The sequence below is a fragment of the Trifolium pratense genome, linkage group LG7 (assembly GCF_020283565.1).
Source record: "Trifolium pratense cultivar HEN17-A07 linkage group LG7, ARS_RC_1.1, whole genome shotgun sequence".
In the NCBI taxonomy this organism is placed as follows: Eukaryota; Viridiplantae; Streptophyta; class Magnoliopsida; order Fabales; family Fabaceae; genus Trifolium; species Trifolium pratense.
The window spans coordinates 16,174,283-16,200,383 of NC_060065.1; the positions used below are offsets into that span (position 1 = coordinate 16,174,283).

General features: G+C 32.4%; 3 protein-coding genes across 5 annotated transcripts; 2 read left to right on the plus strand and 1 right to left on the minus strand.

Moving 5' to 3' along the window:
- Window positions 1-2,977: 2,977 nt before the first annotated feature.
- Window positions 2,978-5,974, plus strand: LOC123895951 (serine/threonine-protein kinase RHS3-like). The gene is made up of 4 exons (XM_045946414.1): window positions 2,978-3,008; window positions 3,194-3,273; window positions 3,628-4,349; window positions 5,107-5,974. The coding sequence occupies exons 1-4, from the start codon at window positions 2,978-2,980 to the stop codon at window positions 5,972-5,974; spliced, it is 1,701 nt and encodes a 566-aa protein (XP_045802370.1).
- Window positions 5,975-8,909: 2,935 nt separating this feature from the next.
- On the plus strand, window positions 8,910-14,877 carry LOC123894445 (zinc finger CCCH domain-containing protein 37). 2 transcript variants are annotated; one of them, XM_045944453.1, is made up of 11 exons: window positions 8,910-9,385; window positions 10,862-11,100; window positions 12,130-12,189; window positions 12,271-12,393; window positions 12,470-12,685; window positions 12,795-12,832; window positions 13,023-13,069; window positions 13,145-13,275; window positions 13,647-13,706; window positions 14,043-14,174; window positions 14,526-14,877. In XM_045944453.1, the coding sequence occupies exons 1-11, from the start codon at window positions 9,076-9,078 to the stop codon at window positions 14,706-14,708; spliced, it is 1,539 nt and encodes a 512-aa protein (XP_045800409.1). In that variant the 5' UTR covers window positions 8,910-9,075; the 3' UTR covers window positions 14,709-14,877. The 2 variants fall into 2 exon arrangements, with proteins under 2 accessions (XP_045800409.1, XP_045800410.1); XM_045944454.1 differs by lacking the exon at window positions 10,862-11,100 and having other exon boundaries at window positions 8,959-9,385.
- A 2,107-nt stretch (window positions 14,878-16,984) lies between these two features.
- On the minus strand, window positions 16,985-24,756 carry LOC123894444 (CTP synthase-like). Of its 2 annotated transcripts, none has more exons than XM_045944451.1 (22): window positions 24,522-24,756; window positions 23,630-23,786; window positions 22,595-22,674; window positions 22,215-22,301; window positions 22,049-22,099; window positions 21,841-21,958; window positions 21,671-21,727; window positions 21,499-21,563; window positions 21,335-21,418; window positions 21,197-21,247; window positions 21,035-21,097; window positions 20,850-20,896; window positions 20,617-20,686; window positions 20,433-20,495; window positions 19,298-19,387; window positions 19,165-19,203; window positions 18,821-19,048; window positions 18,642-18,727; window positions 18,357-18,405; window positions 18,190-18,270; window positions 17,992-18,085; window positions 16,985-17,485 (listed from the first exon to the last, which is right to left on the minus strand). In XM_045944451.1, exons 2-22 carry the CDS (start codon window positions 23,745-23,747, stop codon window positions 17,295-17,297), a joined length of 1,812 nt encoding a protein of 603 aa, XP_045800407.1. In that variant the 5' UTR covers window positions 23,748-23,786; window positions 24,522-24,756; the 3' UTR covers window positions 16,985-17,294. The 2 variants fall into 2 exon arrangements, with proteins under 2 accessions (XP_045800407.1, XP_045800408.1); XM_045944452.1 differs by having other exon boundaries at window positions 24,638-24,658.
- Window positions 24,757-26,101: the final 1,345 nt, after the last annotated feature.

A 26,101-nucleotide genomic window follows, 5' to 3' on the forward strand; every position in this document is an offset into this window, starting at 1 on the left:
TGGATTGAATGTGTACATGATATTATGGTGTACTGTCAGTATTATATTATTTATTAATTTTTTTGACAAAAAAAAGTTTTCAATTTTTCCGGATAAAATTTTTCTATTTTTTTTTTGGAAAAAAAATTTCGGTTTTTTTTTCGAAAAAAAAAGTTCCAAATTTTTAAGGAAAAAAGTTTCGATTTTAGAAAAAAACAATTCCGGAGTCTTTGCTGAACAAAAAAGTTTTCGTTCTTTTTTCAAAAAAAAAAGTTTCGGATATTTTCCGAAAATAAAGTTTCCGATTTTTTTTCTGAAAAAGATCCAATATTTTATTCGGAAAAAAAGTTTCAAATATTTTCTATTTTTTTACTCTTTTTTGTATCGACAATAATTTTTAGGTGAACATTTCGAAACTATTTTTCCCAAAAAATCGGAAATTTTTTTTGGGAAAAATCTGAACTTTTTCCATAAAAAAACAAAAACTTTTTTTTTTTTAAAAATATCCGAAACTTTTTTCCCGAAAAAAGAACGGAAAATTTTTTTCCCAGAAAAACTCTGGAATTGCTTTTATGTGAAATCGAAATTTTTTCCCCCAAAAATCAGGAACTTTTTTTCCAAAAGAAAAAATCGAAAATTTTGTGCCCGAAAAAAAGATAGAAAACTTTTTTCCAGAAAAATTTAAAACTTTTTTTTTTCAAAAAAATATAAATAATATAATACTGACAGTACACCATAATATCATGTACACATTCAATCCAATCCACATATCATATGGTGCACCAGTGAGAGACATGTCATGGTCTCCCACCCTAGAATTGGCCTATATATATACTCTTACAGGGGTGTATTTTATTGAGATTTTAAAGGATTTTAAAAGATTTTTTTTGATAAAAAAATCTTGTGGTATTCGATCATGATTTTTACCAAAGTTAAATAAATTGTGTGGTATATTAAGATAATCAAGATTTTTTTTCAGGGCAATAAAATTCGTTGGTATTGTATTCAAAAGTCTATAGATTTTGATAGATTATTCTTTCAATCGATTAACATATTTTCTTTTGAATGACAAATCGTTCATCGCACACACATATTTTGTACTTTTCAATCGATTAACATATTTTCTCCTTGAATGACTAATTATTCATCACACATATACGCAAAAAAAAAAAAAAAATGCAAACAATGTGTTTATTTTCAATCATTATATATATGCCACTTTGAAAAAAATTTAGCATATAATTTTGTAAATTTTTGCAACCTAAAAATAAAAAAATAATTCAGCAACTTTTTTGATGATTCATAGTTGTTTTTCCTCTTGCAACGTTATTTTTATTTGTTGTTGATTTTCTCAAGGAATTATTCATTGATTTTATTTGTTGTTGGGTTTTTTTTAAGGAAATGATTCATTTTTATTGATCATTGATTGATTCATTATATTTTTAGAAAAAATTTGTATCGAATTTATTGAGTTATAAAAATCTATAAAATAATTTGAAATCTCAAAAGTCAGGGTTATAAAATCTCACGGATTCTTGTGTTAAAATCTTGATTGTAAAAAGTCTTTTAAAATTTCACAAAATCAATATAATCTCACGAAATCTTTTAAAATCTTCAAGATTTTTTTTTGCCAAAATAGTCTTTTGAAATCTCAATCCAATACATCCACTTAATAATAATAATAATAATAATAATAATAATAATAATAATATACTTCCTCCGGACACAAATATAGGCAAAAATCCATTTTTAGATTCATTGAATAATGAATTAATGTATCTTGACTATAAAAATAAATTTTACTGTTCTAACCATTCAATTTAAAAGTTCATTATAAAAATAAATTTTACTGTCCTAACCATTTCAAATTAAAAGTTCTTATTGAGTATATAAATTTCATAAATTTTAATATAATTTTAAATGAATGTATAATAAACTTTTAAAAAACATAAATAAATATAAAAATATGCATATATTTGTTTAAAATTATCAAGGCTCATTTTCTTGAAAATTAAGAGGGTTAAAAAAAAAAATACCTGAACCAATTAACTTACAATTGTTTAAAATGCATATATTTGTTTAAAATTATGCACTAGAGTTAAGTTTTGGCTGTGATATAGGTTACACTATACCTGAAAATTGATTTAGATAGAACTAGACAAGTGGACAGAGAGAGTTTGAAAATTTGAAAAAACAAACAAAACTACTATTTTTCATAGAGAATTAGACGCATATCCATCCATATCTTCATGACCATTTCCTCTCCCTCTTCATACATTCTTCTTTCAATTTTTATGTATGTATAGTGTGCTCATAAATTAACACATTGATAATAATTAATATCATATAGTTTTAATTTTCTATTTATATATGATATATAAATGTGTGTTTTTCCAATTTTTGGTTTTGTTATGATCTTCTCCCTTTTCAATCCACAATTTCTTGTCAATTACTTACTTCCATTCTTGTCAATTAATTTATTCATATCTCTCTATTCTTTCTTTCTTTCTTAATTTGTTCACTTTTGAATGTTACAAAATGCAAACAAAAGGGAGATGTCTCTTCATTATTGACCACATGCAAAGGAAAAATTATCATTAAATTCTCTAGTGATCGATCATTCTCAGAGATCTTAAGAAGATATCAAATATTGCTGATATTTCTTTTTATTTTCAGGTTTGACATGCATTCCATTATTAACATTTTTTTTAGGGGTTAGGTTATCTCATTTTATTATCACTACAAAATGTTCAAATTATATTCCACGATAGTTTTTCATGTCATTCAAGAAATGGGTTAAAACCCTTAAAAAACAAAAACAAAACGGTTAAAATTATTTCTTTAATTTGTGATTTGGTAACCAATTAGCTTCATGCCAAAAATAATTTTACATATGGATTAACATTAGAAACATTGTACTACAATAATATATTTAATATTATGCTCTAATGAGAAATTTTCCTTTTATTTTTTTGCCAACCCATCTTAATTAGGGTCCATGATCCCAATAGACATCCTACGACATCTCGGTAAGGCCTCGGTGTGTTACGTGTTATGTAGCTAAACCGAGAGTAGATGAGTCGAGTAATCGATTTCAGTGTTCTTATTTTTAGAAGAGTCGTGTTATTAACTCTCCCAAACTTTTAATCCGAGTGTGCATTGAATGTCACATTTGCTATTTATTATATTAACTTATTTTCATACATTGTTGCAGAAATTTCTCTTGTGAGCTGTGTTATTGTGTTGTTGACGGCGTCAAAGCCTATCAAAATGCCTGATTCACCTCATGTAACCGTAAGCATTCAATTTGATAAAAGGCTATAATTTGCTCTTAAGACTTAAAACTTGACGTAATCTTGTTTTGTAATAGACAAATAATTATTGCTTAAATATACAAAAGGTCTCTGTACTTACGGGTCATTTGAGTTTTAGTCTCTGCATTTTAAAATTTTTTCGTTCTGCCACTGCACTTATGGGCCGGCAAAATGAAATGTTTATAAAATGTAGGACTAAAACTTAAATAACCCGTAAGTGTAGGGGCCTTTTGCATATTTTTAAGTCAATAATTATTTATGAATTATGAAATTGTAGGAATTGAGTATCAAAATTCAAAACTTGTTTTTTTAAACGTTTATTAAATAAATGCAGATGAGTAACAACAATGTATCAGAAGAAGTTGACAAAACTGAACAAAGTTGTGCAAATGAAAATACAGAAAATGATGATATTAGAAAGGTGAATAATCAGGAAACAAAAGATGGTTTGACAAATGAAAACAATGCAAAGAAAACAACAAATAAGCCAGCAAAATCACCATCATTTTCATCATCTAGGCCTCAAAAGTTAGAATCACACATGAGGAATTTCTCTGAATTTTCCAATACTCCTAGAGATAGATCAAGTCCAAGAATGATTTCAAAGAGCGGACCGAATTCGCGTAGTGATAGTTTAGAAAGCACAAGTACACCAATATTTAAGCCACATACAGGAGGTGATGTGAGATGGGATGCAATTAACTTGGTTACAAGAGTGTCACAATGTAATCTCAACTTTGGTCATTTTCGGCTTGTGAAGCGTGTCGGTTATGGTGACATCGGAAGCGTTTATCTTGTTGAACTTAAAGGGACAAGAACATTTTATGCTATGAAAGTAATGGATAAGGCTTCACTTGCTAGTAGAAACAAGCTTCTTAGAGCACAAACTGAAAGGGAGATTCTTGGACTTCTTGATCACCCTTTCTTGCCAACTTTGTATTCTCATTTTGAAAATGACAAGTATTATTGTTTGATCATGGAGTTTTGTAGTTGTGGTAGTTTGCATAGCCTCAGAATGAAGCAACCCAACAAGCATTTCACTGAAAATGCTGCAAGGTTAGTTACTTTTATTTCAGTTCAATAACATATATAGTTATATGTTTTTAGTTTTCACCACGTATTCGGTTCACTGGACCGCCTAATCTGATTCGGGGGTCAATTCTGACATCAAGTGGTTTCAGACCCCTCCTTTAACTTAATTTAAAGTTTCAAACAGGTTACATATTTTTTCGTATATAATTAGTCCTTTATATTTAAAATTATTTTCACCCTTGACCCAACTTTCATTCTTATTAGTCCACCTTTGTTAACAAACTTCATTAAATTGATAATAAAGGTCATATTAATTTTGATGAATTATACATTGTAATGATCATTATGGTGTAATGTAGATGTAATCTTTTGATGAATCGAAGATGTAAGTTACATTTTCCGTTCGAACATCGTGAAACTTTAAATTAAGTTAAAGGACTCCTGGCGTAAGATAATAGACCATAGTTCGAAATTGCAGTATTTGATAAAGATTTTAGAGGTCTTTGCAACGACATTACAACTACAATTGTGATCGCATTGGCTATCTTGTCAGCATTTTGCCTCAATATAAATATTTCAACCACTACATGTTAAGAAAATAAAATTTTGTTAGAATAGTTTTTTTTTTTAACCAATTTTGTTAGAATAGTTAGTTCATTAGTGAATTATGTTTTTAGTTTGTTTGTTTGTTAATCTTAATCTAAGCTTTATAAATGCATTTTATTGAAAGAATTGATTTTTCAAATTTCACTGTGCTAACTAATTTTGTTGTGGCATGTAGGTTTTATTGTTCAGAGATTCTATTAGCATTGGAGTACCTCCACATGTTAGGAATAGTATACAGAGATTTAAAACCAGAAAACGTTCTAGTCCGTGACGAAGGCCACATAATGCTATCGGATTTTGATTTATCCCTTCGATGTTCGGTTAACCCTACACTCGTCAAGTCCTCCTCCGCACACATAACCACCACCGCGACATCCATTGGAATCCTAGACGACGATCACGCCGTACAAGGTTGTATGCAACCATCAAGTTACTTGTTTCCAAGAATCCTCCCATCTAAAAAAAACCGAAAATCAAAATCAGATTTCGGTCTCATCCGTCTACCAGAATTAATGGCAGAACCAACGAACGTCAGATCAATGTCGTTCGTTGGGACACATGAATATCTTGCACCGGAAATCGTGCGTGGTGAAGGACACGGTAGTGCTGTTGATTGGTGGACATTTGGGATATTTTTATACGAGCTTTTAACCGGAACAACGCCGTTTAAAGGTAACGGAAACCGTGCTACGCTTTTCAATGTTGTAGGACAACCTTTAAGGTTTCCTGACTATCCTTCTTGTAGTCCTATTGCTAAAGATCTTATTAGAGGATTGTTGGTTAAGGAACCTCAAAAAAGATTTGCTTATAAAAGAGGTGCTACTGAGATTAAACAACACCCATTTTTTGAAGGGGTTAATTGGGCTTTGATTCGAAGTGCAACTCCACCTATTATACCAGAACCATTTGATTTTAGTCAGTATGTTAGTAAGGAAACTGTTGTAGCTGATGTTGCTGATAAGAAGATTGTTGATATTGTGAGTGATAAAAATAATAGTAAGGTGCAACATGATTCTTCTTATGAAGATTTTGAGTATTTTTAGGGGTACTAGTTGGGTATGAGTGTTAATTAGTCAAAGACGCATATTCCTTCCTCTATTTAGGTCTGTGTATAAACTTTTTGAAGCCTAAGGCAAAGCAGAATTTTTTACTTTCATTCTATTTTTATTTTTTTTTATATGTTTTCTTTCATTCGAATTTTAATTAGTAGTTCAGTCGTTTCGAATATACTAGCACTATCTTTAATATAGAAATAAGTACAAATTACTACATGAACAATAATAAATTATAGGGTAAATGTTGTCTACCCCTGCAAAAAGTTAGTGAAATTTGATTTATTCCGTGCATAATTTTTTATTTTATTTATAAAATAATTGTTTTTTTAAAAAATTATTATAAGCTGATTTGGAATTAAAAATAAATATAAATTAAATTTATTTTCACGTGTCCATGCATGCTATGTCATCGAAAATGCACAATAAGAGATTCTCATAAATTTATTGTTTTTTTAATTAGATTGTAACATTTTTTTATAAGCTTCAAGTAGCTTATATTTTATCTCAATTATATTCACAGAGATATAAGAGCATCCACAAAAGAGATACTCATTTTTGAGTACTTAATTAGACCCCACGTGTACACATCACTCATTTATAATATTTTAATAATACTATACTATCTAATAAGTATTCAATCCCTCTAACCCAACATCTCTTAAAAAGTGATGGTTTCTCTCCCAACCCCCCTCAATTCTTTTCTACCCCCTGAATTTCCGTTTTTCCCCTGGGTACTGCGGTTTATACGAACCGAAATAAGCTGACATTCTGATAAATTTTGGTAACCACTTACCGAAATCTGGGACATTTCGGTTCGCAGGTACCGAAACAATTATTTCGGTAAACTTCTACCGAAAATAGCCTAATTTCAGCGACCAACGTACCGAAATCTATGACATTTCGGTTCGCAGATACCGAACAAACTGACGTTCGTTTTTTGTGTACCGAAAACGCTAATGTTCGGTTTGCAGTTATCGAAATGGTCTAATATTTGGCTTCGGTGAATACGAACCGAAGTTTTTTGGCAAAAATGTTTCAAACCGCAAGGGCAAACTTGGATTTTTGGGGGGTAGAAAAGAATTGAGGGGGGTTGGAAGAGAAACCATCTTAAAAAGTTCTAATTAGGCCCTACCAATAACACATTTCATCACATCAATAAATATACATCATTATAAATGGGACCCACAAAAACACAATACTAATGCTTATTGTAGAACTAGTACCTATTAGGTACTCAAATGAATATTGCTCCAATGGTAGTACCTAATAAGTACCATGAGTACCTAATAGGTACTACACCATTGGAGATGGTCTAAGCGTCTACAACAAAATGCGATCAATAATCATCCTAAGAAATGCAATTACCAAGACCCTTTTTCCAAAAAATTGGAAGATTAAAAAAATCAATAAAAGATAGTCATCTAAAAATAATTGAAAATAAATTACAAATGTAAATGTTTATATCACAAAACTTTTTATTTTTAAAATATAGGAATAATGAATAAATAACTAAACAAATATATAGGAATAATGAATAAATAACTAAAATACCTATTTTGCCAAATATATTTAATCAAAATAAGTGAAGTGTAAGAAAAACCCATTAAAATTGCCAAATAAAAACTTTTGCTTTATTTCTAAACCTCATAATTTTTTTTAGTTTACGATGGAGTTAAGGATCGAACTCACGACTTCTAGCATATTACCCAAATTTCTCACTACTGGATCAAATCTAGTGGCTTAAAGCTGATAAATTTTAAAAAGTATTTGTTTTCTAAACTAAAAACAAGAGAATTGAGATAAAAAAAATAAAAAAAATGCAAAATTATAATAATTGTAAACTAAATTGTAATAAAACCGTAAATAAAATAAAGGTTCATGCTAAACACCAACAGTGCCCCGACACTAGTTAAACATACTAAAAAAAAAAAATGACAAAGTTTTTTTATTTATTTTCTTTTTAAGTATGTTTAACCTAGGAAGCACCGACCCTCTATGGTTAGGCGTGTCGTGGTGTCCGACACGTGTCGGATAACTCATATCGGTGTCGGAAAAAATTCAATTTTTTCTTTAGTTTGACACTCCTTTGATCGGTGTTTGACACTTGTAAAACACTCGTATGACACGTGTCGGACAAGTGTCCCAAAAATAATTATTTTTTCTTTACTTATACTCTCCTTAGACACATATCAGACACATCTACAAGAGTTAAAGATGTGTAGAAACAACAATATTGATCAATGAGGGATTGAAGATATTACATTTTGATTACGATATTTTTAGTTTTTTCGATCGTAGATGGATAAATAAAGATAAAATACTATCATATCTTGTTTTAAAACTTTTTTTAAAAAATAACTTACTCAAATTAGATTTATATGTATATATTTTGATTCTCAATTTATATGTTTTATAAATATGTAACGGTGTCGGTATCCTATATTTTTTACATTAGCGGTGTCGTGGTGTCCATATCTGTGTCGTGTCGCGGTATTCGTGTCGGAGTTCGTGCTTAATAGTTTAACTAGTGTCAATTTTTTCATATTTAAAGTATTTAATGCATAATTTCCATTTTGATGCCCATTTGCCTAATAGGTACCACTTCTAATATAAGAACTCCCTCTCTCTTCTTTTTATGGGACCCACTTTATTTAATATATTCAAAAAAATTTAATTTGGCAATATTATTTTAAATTAAATTTCAAATTTTAATGATGTGGAGTTATTGATGAGATCAATTTTAGAACTTTTTAAGAAATGCTCCATTGGAGGAGTTGAGTACCTATTAGGTACTATTATTAAAAAAATAATAAATTGATGATGTGTCTATGTGGGACCATTTAAGTACTCAAAAATAGAGTGCTCCATTGTGGATGCTCTAAAATAGATATTTCACGAGCCAAACAAACAAAACCCACTAATAATAGCCTCAAATAAATAAAAATGCATTATATGCTCCAATCATTCTCATGTTTCTCCAATGAGTTTTGTTTTGACTGAACGAACGAACGAACCTTATTTCTATTTCATTTCATTTCATGTGACAGTAACATCCTTTTCTTATTTTTCTTCAAAATAAATCTAACCAAATGGAAAATCGAATCTACACTTCAAATAGCCCAACCAACTACATATCCCCGACGACCCGATTTTACGACCCGAATACAATGTTCCTCGCTCATTATCGCCGCACCGCCGAAGCTGCCGCCGCTGCTTCCTCTATCCGTTACTCATCTTCTCTTTCTGATATCGACATTGCTCCACCTGGAGTTTCTTCTAGAATCTCCTCTTCTTCCACTGCTAATTTCCTCTCCCAAACTAATCCTTGGGCTAACGCTTTCAATAACACCGCCGCAAATGTTGCCTCTGCTTCACTTCAACTTAAACGCTCTGCTGACGGTTAGTTTTCTTCTTGTTCTTGTTTTTGTAATTGATTTGTTTTTATAATAGCTTCAGTTATGTGGATTATTATGAAATTATGATTTATGACAGTTAGATTATAATCTTTTAGGTTTTATTTATTTATTTATTTATTTATTTATTTGATGATTGATTGTTGGACCGGGTTTGGAGTTGGATCTTGTTTTAAAATTGAATGAAGTTGAAATAGAAAATATCGAATGAGGTAAATAAATTAATAAATGAAATGAAATAAAGTACGTAGTATATTGTACTTTTTTTTGTAGTATAGTGTACTTGTTAGTGTTATTTGCTTATTTATAATTGTCAAAATAAATGCTTGCTTTGTTCAGTTTTATAGAACGGTTATGTTTGTGTTTGAGATTTGTGCAAGTGTGAGTGACTGAGTGAGGATGCAAATCCTATGAAGTACATACATTCCTCGGATCATGCTTGTCCTGACGACGGACACGTTTCGATGTCCGACAGAGACCCATATGATCACATTGAATTATGTCATTTTCTCAAATTATCAACGGTGTCGTGTATAGTGTATGTGTATGTGCCTGTGTCTGGGCTTCATAGTATACATGGATACTGAACACAAGTTACTGGACAACACCCTAATTGCTACCAAGAGATAGTGTGTGTGTGTGTGTGTGTGTGTGTGTGTGTCTATATATATATATATATATATATATATATATATATATATATATATAAATAATAGGGGAGCCATCCGGCTCTCACCTGTCATAGGGAAGATCTGCCACTGGTGCTACATGGTGTACTTCTCAGCATTCTCGTGTTTGCATTGTTTATTGCATATTTAGTAGTATGTGATTATGACTCTAGTGGCATTGGCTTAGGTGGGATTTATGTAGTTTTAGCAGTGTTGTCAATCGCAGATCGTTATAAATAACAATTTGTTCAAATTCTGCTACTACAGTACTATAGCGCTATAGTTGCTATTGGACAATACTTTTACTAAACAGCATATTACATAACGAAAACTATTTTGTCTAAATTTTGCTATTCTATAACACTAGAGAACAACTATAACCGCTGTTTGACAACACTAATGTGAGATAGGTGATGTGAAGTTGTGAACAATAACAATTAGTACTAATAGCGACAGAAAAAAGAAAGAAAAAACCTCTAGAGTTAGCTTCTTATTTGAGTGTTTCACTACTTACTAACCAAGTGAATTTGACTTCAAACTGAGGGCACAGTGTTGCTATTTTAATACCCCAGATTTATATATGCTATTTTGATATAATTCTGACAAACATATACTTAAAGCTTTTATACAATATTAATGAATATTTGTCATCTCAGTTTCTAGATGAAATGTATTCTTTGTAGTTACTAAAGCTTATGCTCTTTGTTAAAATTATTTTCTAAGTCAAACTTATAAAGTAACATTATACATTTGTTTTGGTTTCCCTGTATATACACTTCTATTATGTACTATAGCGCTCTACCATCCAACCATTTTGAATACATACGGGCAAAACGAAGCTTGGTATACTACAAACTCACTGGCCAAGCGCCCTAGATATGATACCGGAAGCACTTTGCCTATTTATCCACAGAGACCAGGAGAGAAGGATTGTGCCCACTATATGCTAACAAGAACCTGTAAATTTGGAGAGAGCTGCAAGTTTGATCATCCTATTTGGGTTCCTGAGGGTGGAATCCCAGATTGGAAAGAGGTGACTATTGTTATTATTTATGCCTATATTAAAATTATATTTTATTGTATAGTACTCTATTATTGGCTAATGAAAAATGATGTATTTTATGATTCTATATTTATAGAAAGTATATTTGAATATATATAATGGTGCGGTGTATTATATACTAGTTTAATCAATTCTATTTCTTACAGTTTATATGTATTATATACATGTCAGTGTCCAACACAGTAGAGGTATTATTAATGGATTTTAATAAAATAAAATGTAGCACAGATATGTCAAGTACAATAGTACTTGTAGTACAAGAATATACAAACTAACAATATGAAAGACTAATAACTAATTCTAATATCTTAATGTTTTACCCAAGATGGAGTATATAAATCGTATGTATCAAACTTGTCAATGATTCAAGCATTTAACCAGCTTGGTGACTTCTGAAGAACTGAGTTGATAATTCAGATATATCAGCGGAAGTTAATGGTTCTTGTTAACATATCCTGATTACTGTGTTCCTATCAATTTGGAATAAGAGCATATGATTTAGGAGCTATATTTGAATTCTGTCATAATGCTACTTTTTATCTGTTTTCTTTCGTTAACGATTTTATATCAACCAAGATTTTTTTTTTATCGTGTCACATCGTTGTTTACAACGATTTCACTAATTTGAAGTTGAGTAACTCAGTATATATCTGTCTGTTTAATGGTGAATGTAGTCAACTGCATAACTGTATTAGAATGATATTTTACTATGCTGTCAACTTGTCAATCAATTTTTATTCTAGTAGTATCCAGTGCCCAGTGAAATTTAGGGCGTGCATGCGAGGTTGTTTAAATTGTATGCCAGGACAATTCTTTTCTAGTTGATTCATATACTAAATATGTTACCTGTATTGCTTGTCATTTTTATGTTTCCTGATTAGTGTCTGTTGGAAATTCGTTTTGGTCGCAAATCAACTACAAATTTAAATTCTTAAATAGAATACGGTTTTACTGATTTGTTATGAATCATGATACACAGTTTATTCATAACCGTTTCAGGTTCCAAATGTTGTTCCAAGTGAAACTCTTCCTGAAAGACCTGGAGAACCAGATTGTCCAGTAAGTAGAATTTGCAATTATCTTTTTCCTTCAGATGCATTTGATCATTTACTAACTCATTTTGGGTTAAATACATGGCAGTTCTTTCTGAAAACTCAAAAATGCAAGTTTGGTTCAAGGTGTAAATTTAATCATCCAAATGTTCCCTCAGAAAATCCTGATGTTTCTGGCTTACCCGAGAGACCACAAGAGCCCCCTTGTGCGGTTAGATATTCATCTTTGGCACGAATACTTGAGACATCATTTATAAATGGCTTACATATTTTTTATATTTATCCAGTTCTACTTGAAAACTGGAAAATGTAAATATGGTGCTGCATGCAAATTCCATCACCCCAAGGATATCCAGATTCAGTTCTCTGATGAATCGAGCCGTACCGTTGAGCAGACACAAACAAATTCTTCTATGTTTGACGGGGCAATAGGAGATACACAACAAATTCAGCCTCTTATATCTCCACTGTTGCATAATAGCAAAGGGCTTCCTGTGAGACAGGTATTTAATTTTCTCATAATTTCTTTGGTGTTCATTTCTGTTGCATAATATCTAAAACGCATAACCACAAAATTGCTTGGTTTTTCACTGTACAAATATCTGCTGACAGGGGGAAGTGGATTGTCCGTTCTACATGAAAACTGGAAGGTAAATACCGATTTTTCTTTTTCTTGAAGTGGAATATTGATTTCTGTTTAATTGGTTAATAGTTAATAGTTATGTTGTTAATGGAAGTATTTTATGAATTAAATGTCCTTACTTTTTTTCATTCATGTGTAATTATCCTATAATGATTTAAATGTCCTTACTCTTTTTTTACCATTCATATACACATCAGTTGCAAGTTTGGGGCCACTTGCCGCTACAATCATCCCGTCATGAATGGTATGTATGGCGTTGGATGTTAACACTTTTTCATGTTCTTAAACAATAATTTCACATGTTTGTGTTTTGGTGCAGCAATTAATCCACCTATTTCTGCATTGGCCCCTTCTCTTTTGGGATCCTCGGCTGCTAATCATAACATTGGAGTTATTAATCCAGCTGCATCTTTTTATCAAGCTTTTGACCCCAGGATCTCAAATCCAATGGTAATGTGGAAGTTTTTACTGTACTTCATCTCGTAGAGAATAGACTGATGCAAATTGCAAATGATGTTAACAAACACCTGTTCCTCATTCTTGTGGGGTATGGGAGTGGTTGTTTCAAACAAATGAATGTTTCAGGTGCTTAAACATAAAATTTACAGGTGACCTCGAAGTTATTGTTTTATTGGTATACTATTTCTGTAGTGGCTCTACTTATTGGTGTACTATTTCTGTAGTGGCTCTACTTAGAAGTGTGATAGTTTAGAAAAGTTGCTATTCTTGTGTTATTGTAAATTATATTCACGAGAGGTATCATCCATTTTATTTTGAACATACTTGAAGTTTAATGCATCTCGTGGCTATTTGTTTTCCAGACCCAGGTGGGAGTAACAGGGACTATCTATCCTCAGCGTCCTGGACAGATTGAATGTGATGTAAGAATTTATATTATTATACTTCTTCCACCAATTTCTATCTGGGGTACCTTGCATTTGTTTCTTTTATTGCTCTGCTTAGGAAAATTTAGTATTAGGTGAAAAATGTTGGGAGCTAGGGACTCAGTTTCTGTTTAATGATTACTAGTAACATACTTTAGGCTGCTAGGGGCTCATATCATACCATTACTGGTCTTGCCTCAAAATAAGACTACTACTGTTCAAACTTCATGCAAGCTTATATTATTTGCTGTTTAACTCTGCATGCAAAGCCATAGTCTCTGAATGAAACATCTAATTTTCTTTTACATTTCTATTTAATGATTTGCCATGCAGTTCTATATGAAATCTGGCATATGTAAATTTGGGGAAAGATGCAAATATCATCACCCAATTGACCGCTCAACAGAATCATCAAAACTGCAATCAAATGTTAAACTTACTGCTGCAGGGTTACCAAGAAGAGAGGTATGTTTGCTTGTTTTCACATGCATGCATGTTACCCTTAGTAAAAAAAATTGTCGAAAAAAGTGCAAAATTACTTGAATTGTTACGTCCTGCATGTCATGGAAAAGTTTCAAGTCATTTTTAGTAGATGCTGATTGTTGGACTGCACGAGTAATGTGACGAAGGAAGTGACTCTTGTGCATTGTCCTTGTTTGTAGCCATTAACTTCAGTTTTTAGTAGCAATGTAGCATCAACCTAACTAGCTTCAAATTTCTATCAGAGATTCATGATACTAGTGAATTTCATATTCAATATTAAGTGATGTATAAATCTATTGGCATATCATAACTTTTTTGTATGGTGTCTTTAAGGGTGTTGAGATTTGCCCATATTATTTGAAAACTGCCACGTGCAAGTTTGGCGCGACATGCAAGTTTGATCATCCACCACCAGGAGAAGTGATGGAGTTGGCCAAGTCGCAAGGAACTTCTACAACCAATGGAGGAGAAACAGAGACCAATGTAGATGTGTCTGGTTCTGCTCCGGAACAATAGAGATCATGCTTGAAATTTCACGCTATTTCCAAGTCACCTTGTTTTATTTCATATCATGTCTTGAATAGCTTTAGCAGAAGACCTGATTTACTTATTGTAATGGAAAATTTATCTCTGGATTGGCACCAGTGCTTATTTATTTGGCCTATGAAAGTTATGTTCAACTATAGCTTTTATAATCATTAACATAATTTTAAACTAGTTAGTTCCATGCCTCTATAAATAATATGTTTATCGTGTGTGCTTCTAACATACCACGTAGTCTAGTGATAAAAAGATAGGTTTTGAATCAGAGAGGTCTTGGGTGTGAATTCCGCCAGTGCCTTTGGAGGGATGTAATTGTAAATACCTTTGTAGGCCTTGGCATTGATGGATATAGTTGATGTTGGAAAAATTAGACAGAATCATCACAAATAGGTAAATGTAAAACACATAAAATTATACATACTCATAATTTAGTTTTAAGAAACTTTGTCGATGATTGTGTATATTACATATAGGTTGATGGTTAAATTTCCGAGCATATATGAAAAATGGTGTGGGTTTGATAATGTTATCGTGCCTAAGATTAGAAAGATGTTTGACACTACAATGCAAGATGGAAGAAGAGTCACATCATGCAACTGATGCGAAATATATGCTTAACATTTTTTGTGGTGAACTTGAGGGCATGAATGAACATGAACCAATTTTTTTACTCCATTCAGTTCTAGTCTGAGTACCGTTCGCAGGTTAAGTAGTAAACTCAGTTTGCATCATAGGTTACAAATAATGGTTTGCAATTTTTTTTTTAATATTTTTATAACGTCCGCTACTTAAGAAACAAAAAGAATAAAAATAAAAATACAGAGGGAGCACGAGTAGCAGAATGAAAAGAAATTGTCAAATTATGAAAATTGTGGCAATCATTTTTTGAGTTCAAGACTTATAAGAAGTGCGTTCCATCAACAAATTATTGACATCATTAGAACTAACCCTCCTAATGCTTGATTAAACTCTTTTGATGGAGATTCTTTTTTCTACAGCCAAAGCTCTTACTTGGTTCTGTTGCGGCTGCATATCAGATTCAAAGTGTTGTTTTTCCTTTAACTTGACATTTGTATAAAGGCATGGATCAATCTAACCTTTGCCCCCTTTGTAATTTAACCCCGAAATATCCAGTGTATTTGTGACTGCCAAAAGATCAAACCAATTTGGGTGCATATCAGAAGGCACACAAGAGGGAATTTCTAGTCTAAATAAAGTGATCCCTTGACTTAACCAATCATTAAACAAACATGGTCTACTTGGTGCGTCTTTTACTCTATTTACTACCCTCTATTGTTGGTCCATTTATGAGAGATCGACACAAAAGATTCTTTTGTGTCGATAGATTAATGATATTCATTTAATAAATCCCACTAACGGGTCCCATAAATCTTTTATTTGTGTCTATATCTCAAAAATGGAGCAAAGTCAAATTCAATCCTACTATGTTAACCTACTTGAGATTGGTCTAGTGGTGTTGGTTTGGGTCCTTGAAGTATGCTCCTCTCAAGATCTCAGGTTCGATCTCCCCTAGTGCCAATTTCGGTGGGCTAAGTCCATACAGAGCAAAAAACTCTGGCTTTAAATAGAGCCCCCGCAAGTGGGCGGTGGGATTGCTCCCCTTGGATTAGCCGGTCGTAGGGCCGGATACCAAGTTTTCAAAAATAAGCTAATCAAGTTGATAATAGTTAGATTCCTTCTTGCGCCCCTTGAGTCTCACACACGTCCCCCAGCCTTCCAATACTACCCCACTCGCAACATAGGATGCGAGTGAATAAATAGCAAAAAGTAGAGAAAAATAGTTCGCATCCTAGAATGCAAACCTTATAAAATCTAATATTTTTGTATCTCACTCCCTTCGCCCCCTATTTTATAAAGTTCGCATTCTAGAATGCAAACTGAGTTCACATTCTAGGATGCAAACTGTTTTTTCCCAGAATGTGTGCCCCTTGAGTTCACTACTTAGTTGCGAGGGGGGTGTTTTTGAAATTTTCAGGGGCAAACAAAGACTTCTGTGGGGCGCGAGAAAAAAATCTCTAATAGTTAAGCCAAAGTTGGTCTCTCACATGTGGAGTTGATATGCTTCCTGATCGGGGTTTTGCCGCTTACCTTTCATACACACAAAAATGACATTGCATTCACATATATCTTACCAAAGATTGTCAAGAGAGAAGCTTGAAAGTTGTTTCATTTGTAAACAGGTCATCAAGAATCAGCCAAAATATTCCGGAAAAAGGAAAACTAGAAAGGAAATGAAAGTGGTTTTTCCACCGTAAAGGAGAAATGGGTTTTAAAACTCATCACATTATTCCTTACAAGAAAAAAACCACTATTTCGAACCGTTGTGAAAAGCAAAACATTAATAACATCCATAAGCTTCACCTATATGCTTGGAAACAAAAGTTGTTACACCCAAAATTTGCTTCATGCTAGAAACAAAAGCTATAGGTAGAGCTCAAACTTATCTCTAACCAAACAACTCAAAACTGTACAAACTAACTAAGAACAAAAATGTGTTCGGATAGAACCAAAGCACAATTGTAGGATTAAAAAGTTTGACTAAACTCCCTCCTCCGCATTTAAGGAACTATTGGGGCATACAACATTTAAGGAACCATTAGAAGATTTCAACACATTTCCATTTTGTGCTTTCGATGTTGGCGAGTGTGGTTCATGTATCCCATTGGTTAAGTTTGCATTTTCTTTGCTTTTTGACACAACTGTCCTCTCACATGCTGCTTCTATTAATCCTGTTGTTACAGTGTAGCATTGATGGGACCAAATTAAAATATCAGAAAAATATTATCCATTAAATGGAGCACATGAAAGGTATTCAAAGAAATATTAACAATTGCACCTTAATGGACATAATTTAATACTCTGCATCATTATTAACTAAAGAAAACTGAACAACCATCCAAACCTAGGGAATACATACTCTCATGTTACATATTTATGTGACACAAGCATGTGAAAATTTCTATCTCAGCATTAAACATTAAAATTTGCGAATGCGAACAATTTTTAAATGACCTCGTCAGGATCAATTCACCAGAACCTCATTTCAGTGAGAAAGGAGATATATTTGTTAGAGTTGTTCTTTTGATTAATTAAAAAAACCTTCGCTTTTCTTAAAAATCTGTAAAACATACTCCCTCCGTGACAAAATATAAGCAAAATTCACCTTTTCAGATTCATCGCATAATTAATGTATCTGGTAGAGACCAGGCATGGAATAACTTTGAAAGAAAAATACCTGAGAATAGTGGAGAAGGTTTCCCTGGTCTAGACTTAAACTCAGGGTGAAACTGAGCACCAATAAAGAAAGGATGACCAGGCATTTCAACTATCTGCAATTGTATCATAATAACATAATTACAATAAAAAAAAATGTAGTTATAAATTTTCAGATGCTACAAGATTTTAAGATTTCCACTTTCATGCAAATACACACCTCCATACGCCTCCCAGTTTCATCTTTGCCGACAAAAGATAGACCAGCAGTCTCAAGTTTTGATATCATGTCAGGATTAACCTGTATAGTTCAACCACTTTTGCACATGAACAATGTTGATTTATTTTCTCATAAAGGAAGCTTTTTCGCATGCAAACACAACTTACCTCGTATCTATGGCGATGCCGCTCATCGATAAAGCTAACATTGCCATACCTACACAGAATTCCAATATAATATCACAAATGAGATATAAATGTTTGGTGAAGATACACAACATCCATTTTGAATTATTTTTATTAAACATGTTAAGATAAATTATCTAGTCGAATTAAATTAAAGATGAAGACAAAATTTCACATAAATTTAAATATTGGAGCACATTCATCTTAGGATGATAGGTCATGCAACATGTTTGTACATATCAATAAACTTGGTTTATTAATCCTTACAACTTGGCTGATTTGCAGTCAGCAACATTGAAGTAAGTTCTCCTTGAACCAAGACGCATAGTTCCTCCCATATGAGTCTTCGAACCCTATCAATAGAAAACCAGGTTAACTAAATTCTAAAAGGAATAGTATTATCACGACATAACTACAGAAAAATGGGAGTATCAGTGCGAACATACTTCTGGCATAAATATGACACAAGGATTTTTGGTTTTAGGATCAAATTCTGTGCTATTAGCATCATGAAGACCTAGAACAGATCTTGCAAATTCAACGACAGCAATTTGCATCCCCAAACAAATGCCAAGAAACGGAACACTATGTTCACGAGCATACTTAGCAGCAAGAGTTTTCCCTTGCACTCCTCTATCACCAAAACCTCCCGGAACTAGAATCCCATTAGCACCCTGTAACAAAAAACATTTAGGTAACATTTGAAGATAATTTAACATTTGAATACATTTAAGTTAAAGAAATGCATTTAGTGCATAAAAGTGCAAATAGTACAAACAATAAAAAAAACCTCTAGAAGACTCCAAGCAGCTTTATATGCATTGGGATCCTGCAGTCAGGAAATTAACCATCAGAGGTTTGGAATAAAGCAAAACAAAACAGGTTAACTAACATGCAGCAACAGTAGAAAGATCAATAATTACCTCTTTAAAGGTATCGTCTTCCAGATTCTCAGCAGGAACCCAATCCACAACCAACTTGCGGTTGCGAGCAACAGAAGCGTGCAGAAGTGCCTGCACAGGACCAATTATAAAAGATGTTTCCTTTCAGCATATCACAGTACACAGGTTCCATGAGTGCTATAGCGCCACTATTTGACAACATTTCGTACTAAATAGTGTATTGTGGAACAATAGTGATTTGTTCAAATTCTGCTATGCTATAGAGTTATAACACTGCTATAGCCACTATTTAACGGCACAAACAGTGGCACACCATAAAAAGAAGAAAGAAAGGTTCCATACAGCAGTTCATATTGGGAACTGAAAATGAGATAACACACAATACACACCCAAAACAGTCGATATCAATCGTTTGTGAATTACCACATGCATTTTAAAGAATAGCATCTCACTGGCTTATCCTTACAACAAACAATAAATCTTGTTACACAAAAATGGCAAAGAAGCACAGATAACAAAGCAAATGAGTTAATAGATAATACCTAATCATAAAAAGTACTACATATTTCATTGGGTTAAAAAAAAGGTAACAAGATCTTTCCTTGACGATAAAAGAATCTCAGTCTGTTGACTCATGCTCGCCGTTGACATAAAACATGAAGTTGCGTAAAAGAAACAAAAAATGAACAACTTATCCAATCATTTCCCTTAACTGTGACCAAAACAAAATGGCTGTGCAGTTGAGTTAAACCGGAAATAAATATTCGTCTATTGTTTCAACTTTAACCGGAAAAAATCCTAATCTCCGTCAATCATCACAAGTATCTCTGAAAGTCGGATAAAATTCAGGTTTTCCTGCATCAGAATTGCAGGTAGTCGTATAGAAACACATTACTGATAGTACTATTGCACATCAACCATTCTAAGTGTATCTAAACTCGAGATAACAGCATCAGAACTGAAAGCAATAAAATAGTCGTATAGAAACACATTACTGATAGTACTATTACATCTGCTACAGAAAAAATATGGTGTACAGGCCACCGATGTTACTTTAGATGAGACAGCTCACTCTATTAACAAGCTTAACGACTAAAACTGCGAGTTGCTGTGAATAGGGGGGGAAAGGAGAGAGAATTATTGAAAAGTAATGTACCTTCAGTACAGAAAGATATGCATCTGAAAGGTCTGTATATTTTCCCACCATTGCAATTCTAACCTGTGAACAGCATAATATGTGTGAAGCCAATACTTGACACAATTCATGGAGGTGAAAAACTAGTCCTGGATTATTATAATTATTATAATTTTTATGATTTATCATAAATATAGAAACGCACAGATTCGGGAAATTTGTCATAAACTTTTGTTCTAGTGATCCACTCCTTAAAATCAGGCTCTCTGGCAACACTGAAAATAATAACAAAATCAGTTCAAAGACAATCATTTTGACAAAACTATGGTACCATAGCTAACAATAAATTCTCAAAAAATCAACACAACAGGATAACGATTCTTTCTGGGGATAGGGATGAAGATTACACCAACAAAAGAATGAGTTGGTCGAACAAACCCTTGCAAGTTTAAAGTTTTCAGGATTGCTTCGTGTGCCTTCTGGTCCTATTCGTAACAAAACAATATCAAAAGAAAAATTTCTAGTTAATATATGAATCACATAACAGAAAAATAATGCAATTGAACAATCTAGGAAAAAGTATATTAGAAACAAGTTTCGTAAAATATCATAGAATTACTTACTCGTAACAGCAAAGGAATGTGCCAAATATTTGGAACATCACAGAGAGTGAGTATGTTTGATAACTGCAGCAGATACACAAGTTTGCTTTGAGATTATATATATGCGAGACTTCAAGGATATGTGAAGTGAAAAAGTGTGAAGAGTTCTTTTGTGTCAGTTACCGGCACGTGACAAAATTGAGAAAGTTTTGCCTTAACATTTTCATCAAGTTCCTGGTAAGGACAACATAATAATGTTCAATCATTATTAGTGGAAAACCATCGGGGATGAAAAGAAAAAACAAAGAGCAAGAGACAGACCTTTGAACTGCGACAAGCAAGAAGATTTGGGATCAACCCTAACCCTCTTAGTTGACGGACACTGTGTTGGGTTGGTTTTGTTTTCTGTAGATTAAAACTTCCATTAAGTAAAAATATACTATTAAATTTCAATGTTTATTTATTACATACAGTATGCAGTGTACCTGTTCACCAACAACACTGAGAACAGGCACCAGGCTGACATGAACCAAACAGAAGTTGCTAGGGCCTAAAAAAAACAACAATGAGATGCGACTCCTTTGCCAAAGAACATCCAACCAAAATATTTTTAAATAATTCAGTATACTATAAGGTCTCGGTCATGACAAACATTACCTACACGGTACGAAAATTGGCCAAGAGCTTCAATAAAAGGCATAGATTCAATATCCCCTACATCAAAGTAAAGTAATTTTATATTAGCATTTTATAGAAAATTATAGAAGTACTGAAAATGAAATTCTACAAAGTATTAATTAGAATCTGTACAAAACACAACAATTTACCTATAGTTCCACCCAATTCAATGACACAAACATCAGCAGGGCCTTCTTTTCCATCAACGGGTACCTGTGCTACGCGTTCTATCCACTCTTGGATAGCATCTGTAACGTGTGGAACAACCTACAAATACAGCGAACGTAAAATCAAAACCAAGAGACGATCAACCATAACAATAGATTTTGAAGGAAGATTAAGAATGGCTAAACATACCTGAACAGTTTTGCCAAGATAATCTCCTCTTCTTTCTTTCTCAATAACAGACTATTAAGCATTCAAAACAAAACAAAAAAATATTAAGAAACCACGATCACTCATAATAAACAAAAACAAAATAAAATCTAGACATTTAAATAGAAGAAACAAACATTTTGTTCACCTGATAAATTTTTCCGGTTGTGATATTATTTTCGCGAGTTAATTTGATGTCCAAGAAACGTTCATAGTTTCCAAGATCAAGGTCAACCTTCAACCAAAAAAGAAGAAGAATGAAAATAGAACATGAGTGAAACAGGAATGCTATTAGTGTGTTATTATAGTCGAAAATTGAAAATGAATCATGTGACCTTCAGAACAAATAAGCTACATGTTCAAGTGAGTTGCAATAAAAGGAAAGATGCACACCACATAAGTAAGATTCACATTAATATGTCTGATGCCGTGTTTTAAAAATGTAATCGATACAATCTCAAACCACCAATTTAGTGCCTAAAAGGACAAGCATGACAAAAAAATAGAAGGTTAACTAATTTTATTTACCTCACCACCATCATCTAAGACAAACACTTCACCATGCTCAAAAGGAGACATTGTCCCTGCATCAGTGTTCAAGTAGGGATCTGCAATATAAAGTTTAAATGCAACTAAAATAACTATAAACAAATAGCAATATTCACAACATCGAAAGATTAGTTTTACAAAAGATAAAAAGACTTGCGTGATTAAAAAAAAAAAAATCTGTTTTTGCTTTTAATTTCAAAATTATCAATCTGTCACCTTATTTTCAACATATTACAAATGGGAGATCGTAGAAAATAGTGGTTTGCTCATATTTCGCTTCGCTTGAGTGCTATAGAGCTTCTATACCAGCTACTTGATAATGATATGTACTAAATCACTTATCACAGAACAATAGTAGTTTGTAAAATTCTGTCCCACTATAGCCGCTATTTGACATCACTGGTTACTTGTTTTCAAAACTGTACAATATGTTTGTTTCACTATTTCCATAATAAATATTTGAAAATAGGGAACAGAAAAACAATGTGGAATTTTCATTATCAAAAGCAAAAACAAAAAATGTAAACATAAAAAAGTTTTGTCAAACCAAATAGGCTGCGTTTCTTATAGTTCTAAATGGTAGACCCCAACCAAATGTTAGTTGGTTCAGTGGTGATTGGCGCTGAACTTGGTAGGGAGGACCACGGTTCGATCCCCTGCAACTGCATTTGGGAGGGGACTGGAACCACTTGATGCCAGAACTCGCCCCAAACTCTGGACTACTAGGGTCCCCTTCCCCTAGGAACCAGAGGGTGAAAACCAAAAAAAAATAAAAATAAATTGTAGACCCCGGGCGCAATACAAAGGTTTTAGAGGCCTCTGCAACAGCATCACAACCGCAATTGCGGCCACATTTTTCCTCAATATGGTTTGTTGCTTAAGCACAACCGCAATTTAGAACTGGATCTATCAACTCAAATAGAGTAAACTAATCATCTCCTTCCTATCAACAAATACATAAAAATGCAACCACCTCTAAAAATCTGCATAATGTTTGTTAAAAAGGGAAAATACCAATTTTGATCGAAGTAACACGAAAGCCGCAAGCCTGAAGGAGTACTCCAATGCTGCTAGCAGTAACTCCTTTCCCAAGTCCACTGACAACTCCACCCGTCACCAAAACGTACTTCATTTTTCCTGGATTTATTTACTCCAAACAAGTCTTCTTGAGCTGCTTATTGTAGGTAAAATGCACAAAACCATATAGCAATGTTATTACAAAAACAGCATTAGACTAAGACACAATGATATAGTTTTCATCACTTCAATTCCTTTTTCTTACTGCGAACCATTTCATTATAGTACAAGGCCTTTTCGGATCGACTTATTTGAACTTATCTATTAGTATAAGCACTTCTGAGACTGTTTCTGAGAGCATAAAGAAACTAGTTATGACATGTCTTTAACGTATTTTCATAAGCCCTACTACATTAGCTTATGAAAACAACTTAGTATAAAAAAGTGACTTAATTTTGTCTTTTGTTATAGAAATAGATTATACATAAGCAATTATATGATAAGTGGTTATGCTATAAGCCTACAAGCCCTAAATTAATTAGTTTATCCAAAAGGGGTCTAAAAAAATTCACCTATAATAAAAAATTATATACTTTTAACCTTTTTTTGAAAAACATACAACATTTCCTAGAAAAAATTCAAAAAAATAAGAAACTGACAAAAGACCCTAAAAGTTGTTAATTTATGAGATCCACTTTAAGTTGGTTTTCTGATAAAACTGAAACAATAACGAGAAAACAAAGATGAATAGTAATGATAATAAAATAGACAAAGGGCAATGGCATTACATAAACAAAACACAACATGCAGAAACAAAAAACGAAACTTTAGAAGAAAATAAAAAATGGGTTGTGAAAGAAATTGCAAAGAAGAGAGAAAAATGAGAAACCTTATTGGTATTGGGGGAATATGAAAGAAAGAAAGAAAGAAAGAAAGAAAGTGAATGAGAGGCAATGTGCATGGAAAGATGGAAGGAGAAAGGGTTTGTTGATATCTCTGACTCACTCACTCCTTTCTTCTTCTTGTTGCTTGTTTTCAGGCGGCGGGGAACAACCCAAACTAGCTTCTACTTTTCAACTTATACAACAAGCTAAACCCACAAACAAACAAATCATTAACAAATTAAATAATAAATAAATTCATTTTTATTAGTATCACATTAAACAAAAAAAAATAACAGTAAACAATTTTTTTTATAAAATACAAAATCTTTTTTTTTATCCTATAGAATTCAATTTAAGGAACAACGATGAATTTGTTCAAGTGGCAAGGGTCTTGATCTCCTTAAATATATGGTCATGGGTTCGATTTCTGACTCATCTGATTGAAGAAAATTTGGATAAGAGAGGAGAACCCACCTCGTGTGTCCCACAAGTTTTCCGATGAAAATTAGTCATCATTAACGACGGTGAAGACTTCGTACCAATGATAACCCAAAAAAAAAATTCAATTCAAAGGTGAATTTTAGAGATCGTTTGTTACCTTTTTAAAATTAAAAAAAAAAAAAAAATACTTGTCTTGTAAAAATAATTGATTTAATTTTTTTTCATTCGATCGTTACAAATTTTCAAATCAGAATCTAAAAACAATAAAAAAAAAATAGTTTCAAATAAGAAGGTGCCAAGAGTTATTAACAATGGCGGATCTTGAGTGATTTTGTGAAGGGTGCCAAAGATTTATAAAGTTATACTAAAAAAAAAAGTTGTATTTAATATTTTTTTTTTTAGATTACCATTATATTGGTACGAAGTTTTCAACGCTATTAGCGATGACTAATTTTTTTCGGAAAATATGTGGGGCACATAAGTTGGTTTCTCCCCTCCTAATTTAGGAAACCTAATTTTTGTCCATTTTTTCTTTGTGTTTTTCTTTTTTGCGTGATTTCTTTCTTCTTTTGATAATTTATTTTATTATTTTTTTAAATCTAATATATTTTTAAATCTAATATATTAATTTTTTTTTGTAAGTATATCCTGTTTGGCCCTACTTATTTTTCACTTTTTTTCTTCTCCTTAAAAGTAGTAAATAAGTAAAAAATTATGTTTGACCCAACTTCTCCTTATTTTCTATTTCTTTACTTTATTTCTTTAATTCTTTTAAGGAGAAATAGGATCAAATACAATTTTCTACTTCTCTGTTTCTTTTAAGGAGAAGTAGAAAAGTAAAAAATAAGTAGGGCCAAACAAGGAAGTTTCTATTTCTATTTTTCAAATTTATTATTTTTTAAAAATAAAATAAATCAGACATGTTATTTAATTTTTTCAATTTTTAAATGAATATGATATGTTTCAGATGCCTATTACAAAGGTTGAAATTCAACAAGCTTTGTTTCAGATGCATCCGGATAAATCTTCAGGGCCTGATGGATTTAATCCAGCTTTTTATCAGAGGTTCTGGGAGCAATGTGGTGATGATATTTTTTTGGCAGCATCTAACTGGTTGGAGAGAGGGTACTTCCCCACTAGTCTT

Coding starts and splice junctions, on each gene's coding strand:
- LOC123894445 (XM_045944453.1), top strand. CDS start 9,076: ATGGAAAATCGAATCTACACTTCAAATAGCCCAACCAACTACATATCC. Junction 12,686..12,794: donor AAGGGCTTCCTGTGAGACAG/GTATTTAATTTT, acceptor ATCTGCTGACAG/GGGGAAGTGGATTGTCCGTT. Junction 13,707..14,042: donor CTGGACAGATTGAATGTGAT/GTAAGAATTTAT, acceptor TTTGCCATGCAG/TTCTATATGAAATCTGGCAT.
- LOC123894444 (XM_045944451.1), bottom strand. CDS start 23,747: ATGAAGTACGTTTTGGTGACGGGTGGAGTTGTCAGTGGACTTGGGAAA. Junction 22,675..23,629: donor TGTTACTTCGATCAAAATTG/GTATTTTCCCTT, acceptor TTTATATTGCAG/ATCCCTACTTGAACACTGAT. Junction 20,897..21,034: donor ACATTCCTTTGCTGTTACGA/GTAAGTAATTCT, acceptor TGTTACGAATAG/GACCAGAAGGCACACGAAGC.
- LOC123895951 (XM_045946414.1), top strand. CDS start 2,978: ATGATCCCAATAGACATCCTACGACATCTCG. Junction 3,009..3,193: donor AGACATCCTACGACATCTCG/GTAAGGCCTCGG, acceptor ACATTGTTGCAG/AAATTTCTCTTGTGAGCTGT. Junction 3,274..3,627: donor CTGATTCACCTCATGTAACC/GTAAGCATTCAA, acceptor AAATAAATGCAG/ATGAGTAACAACAATGTATC.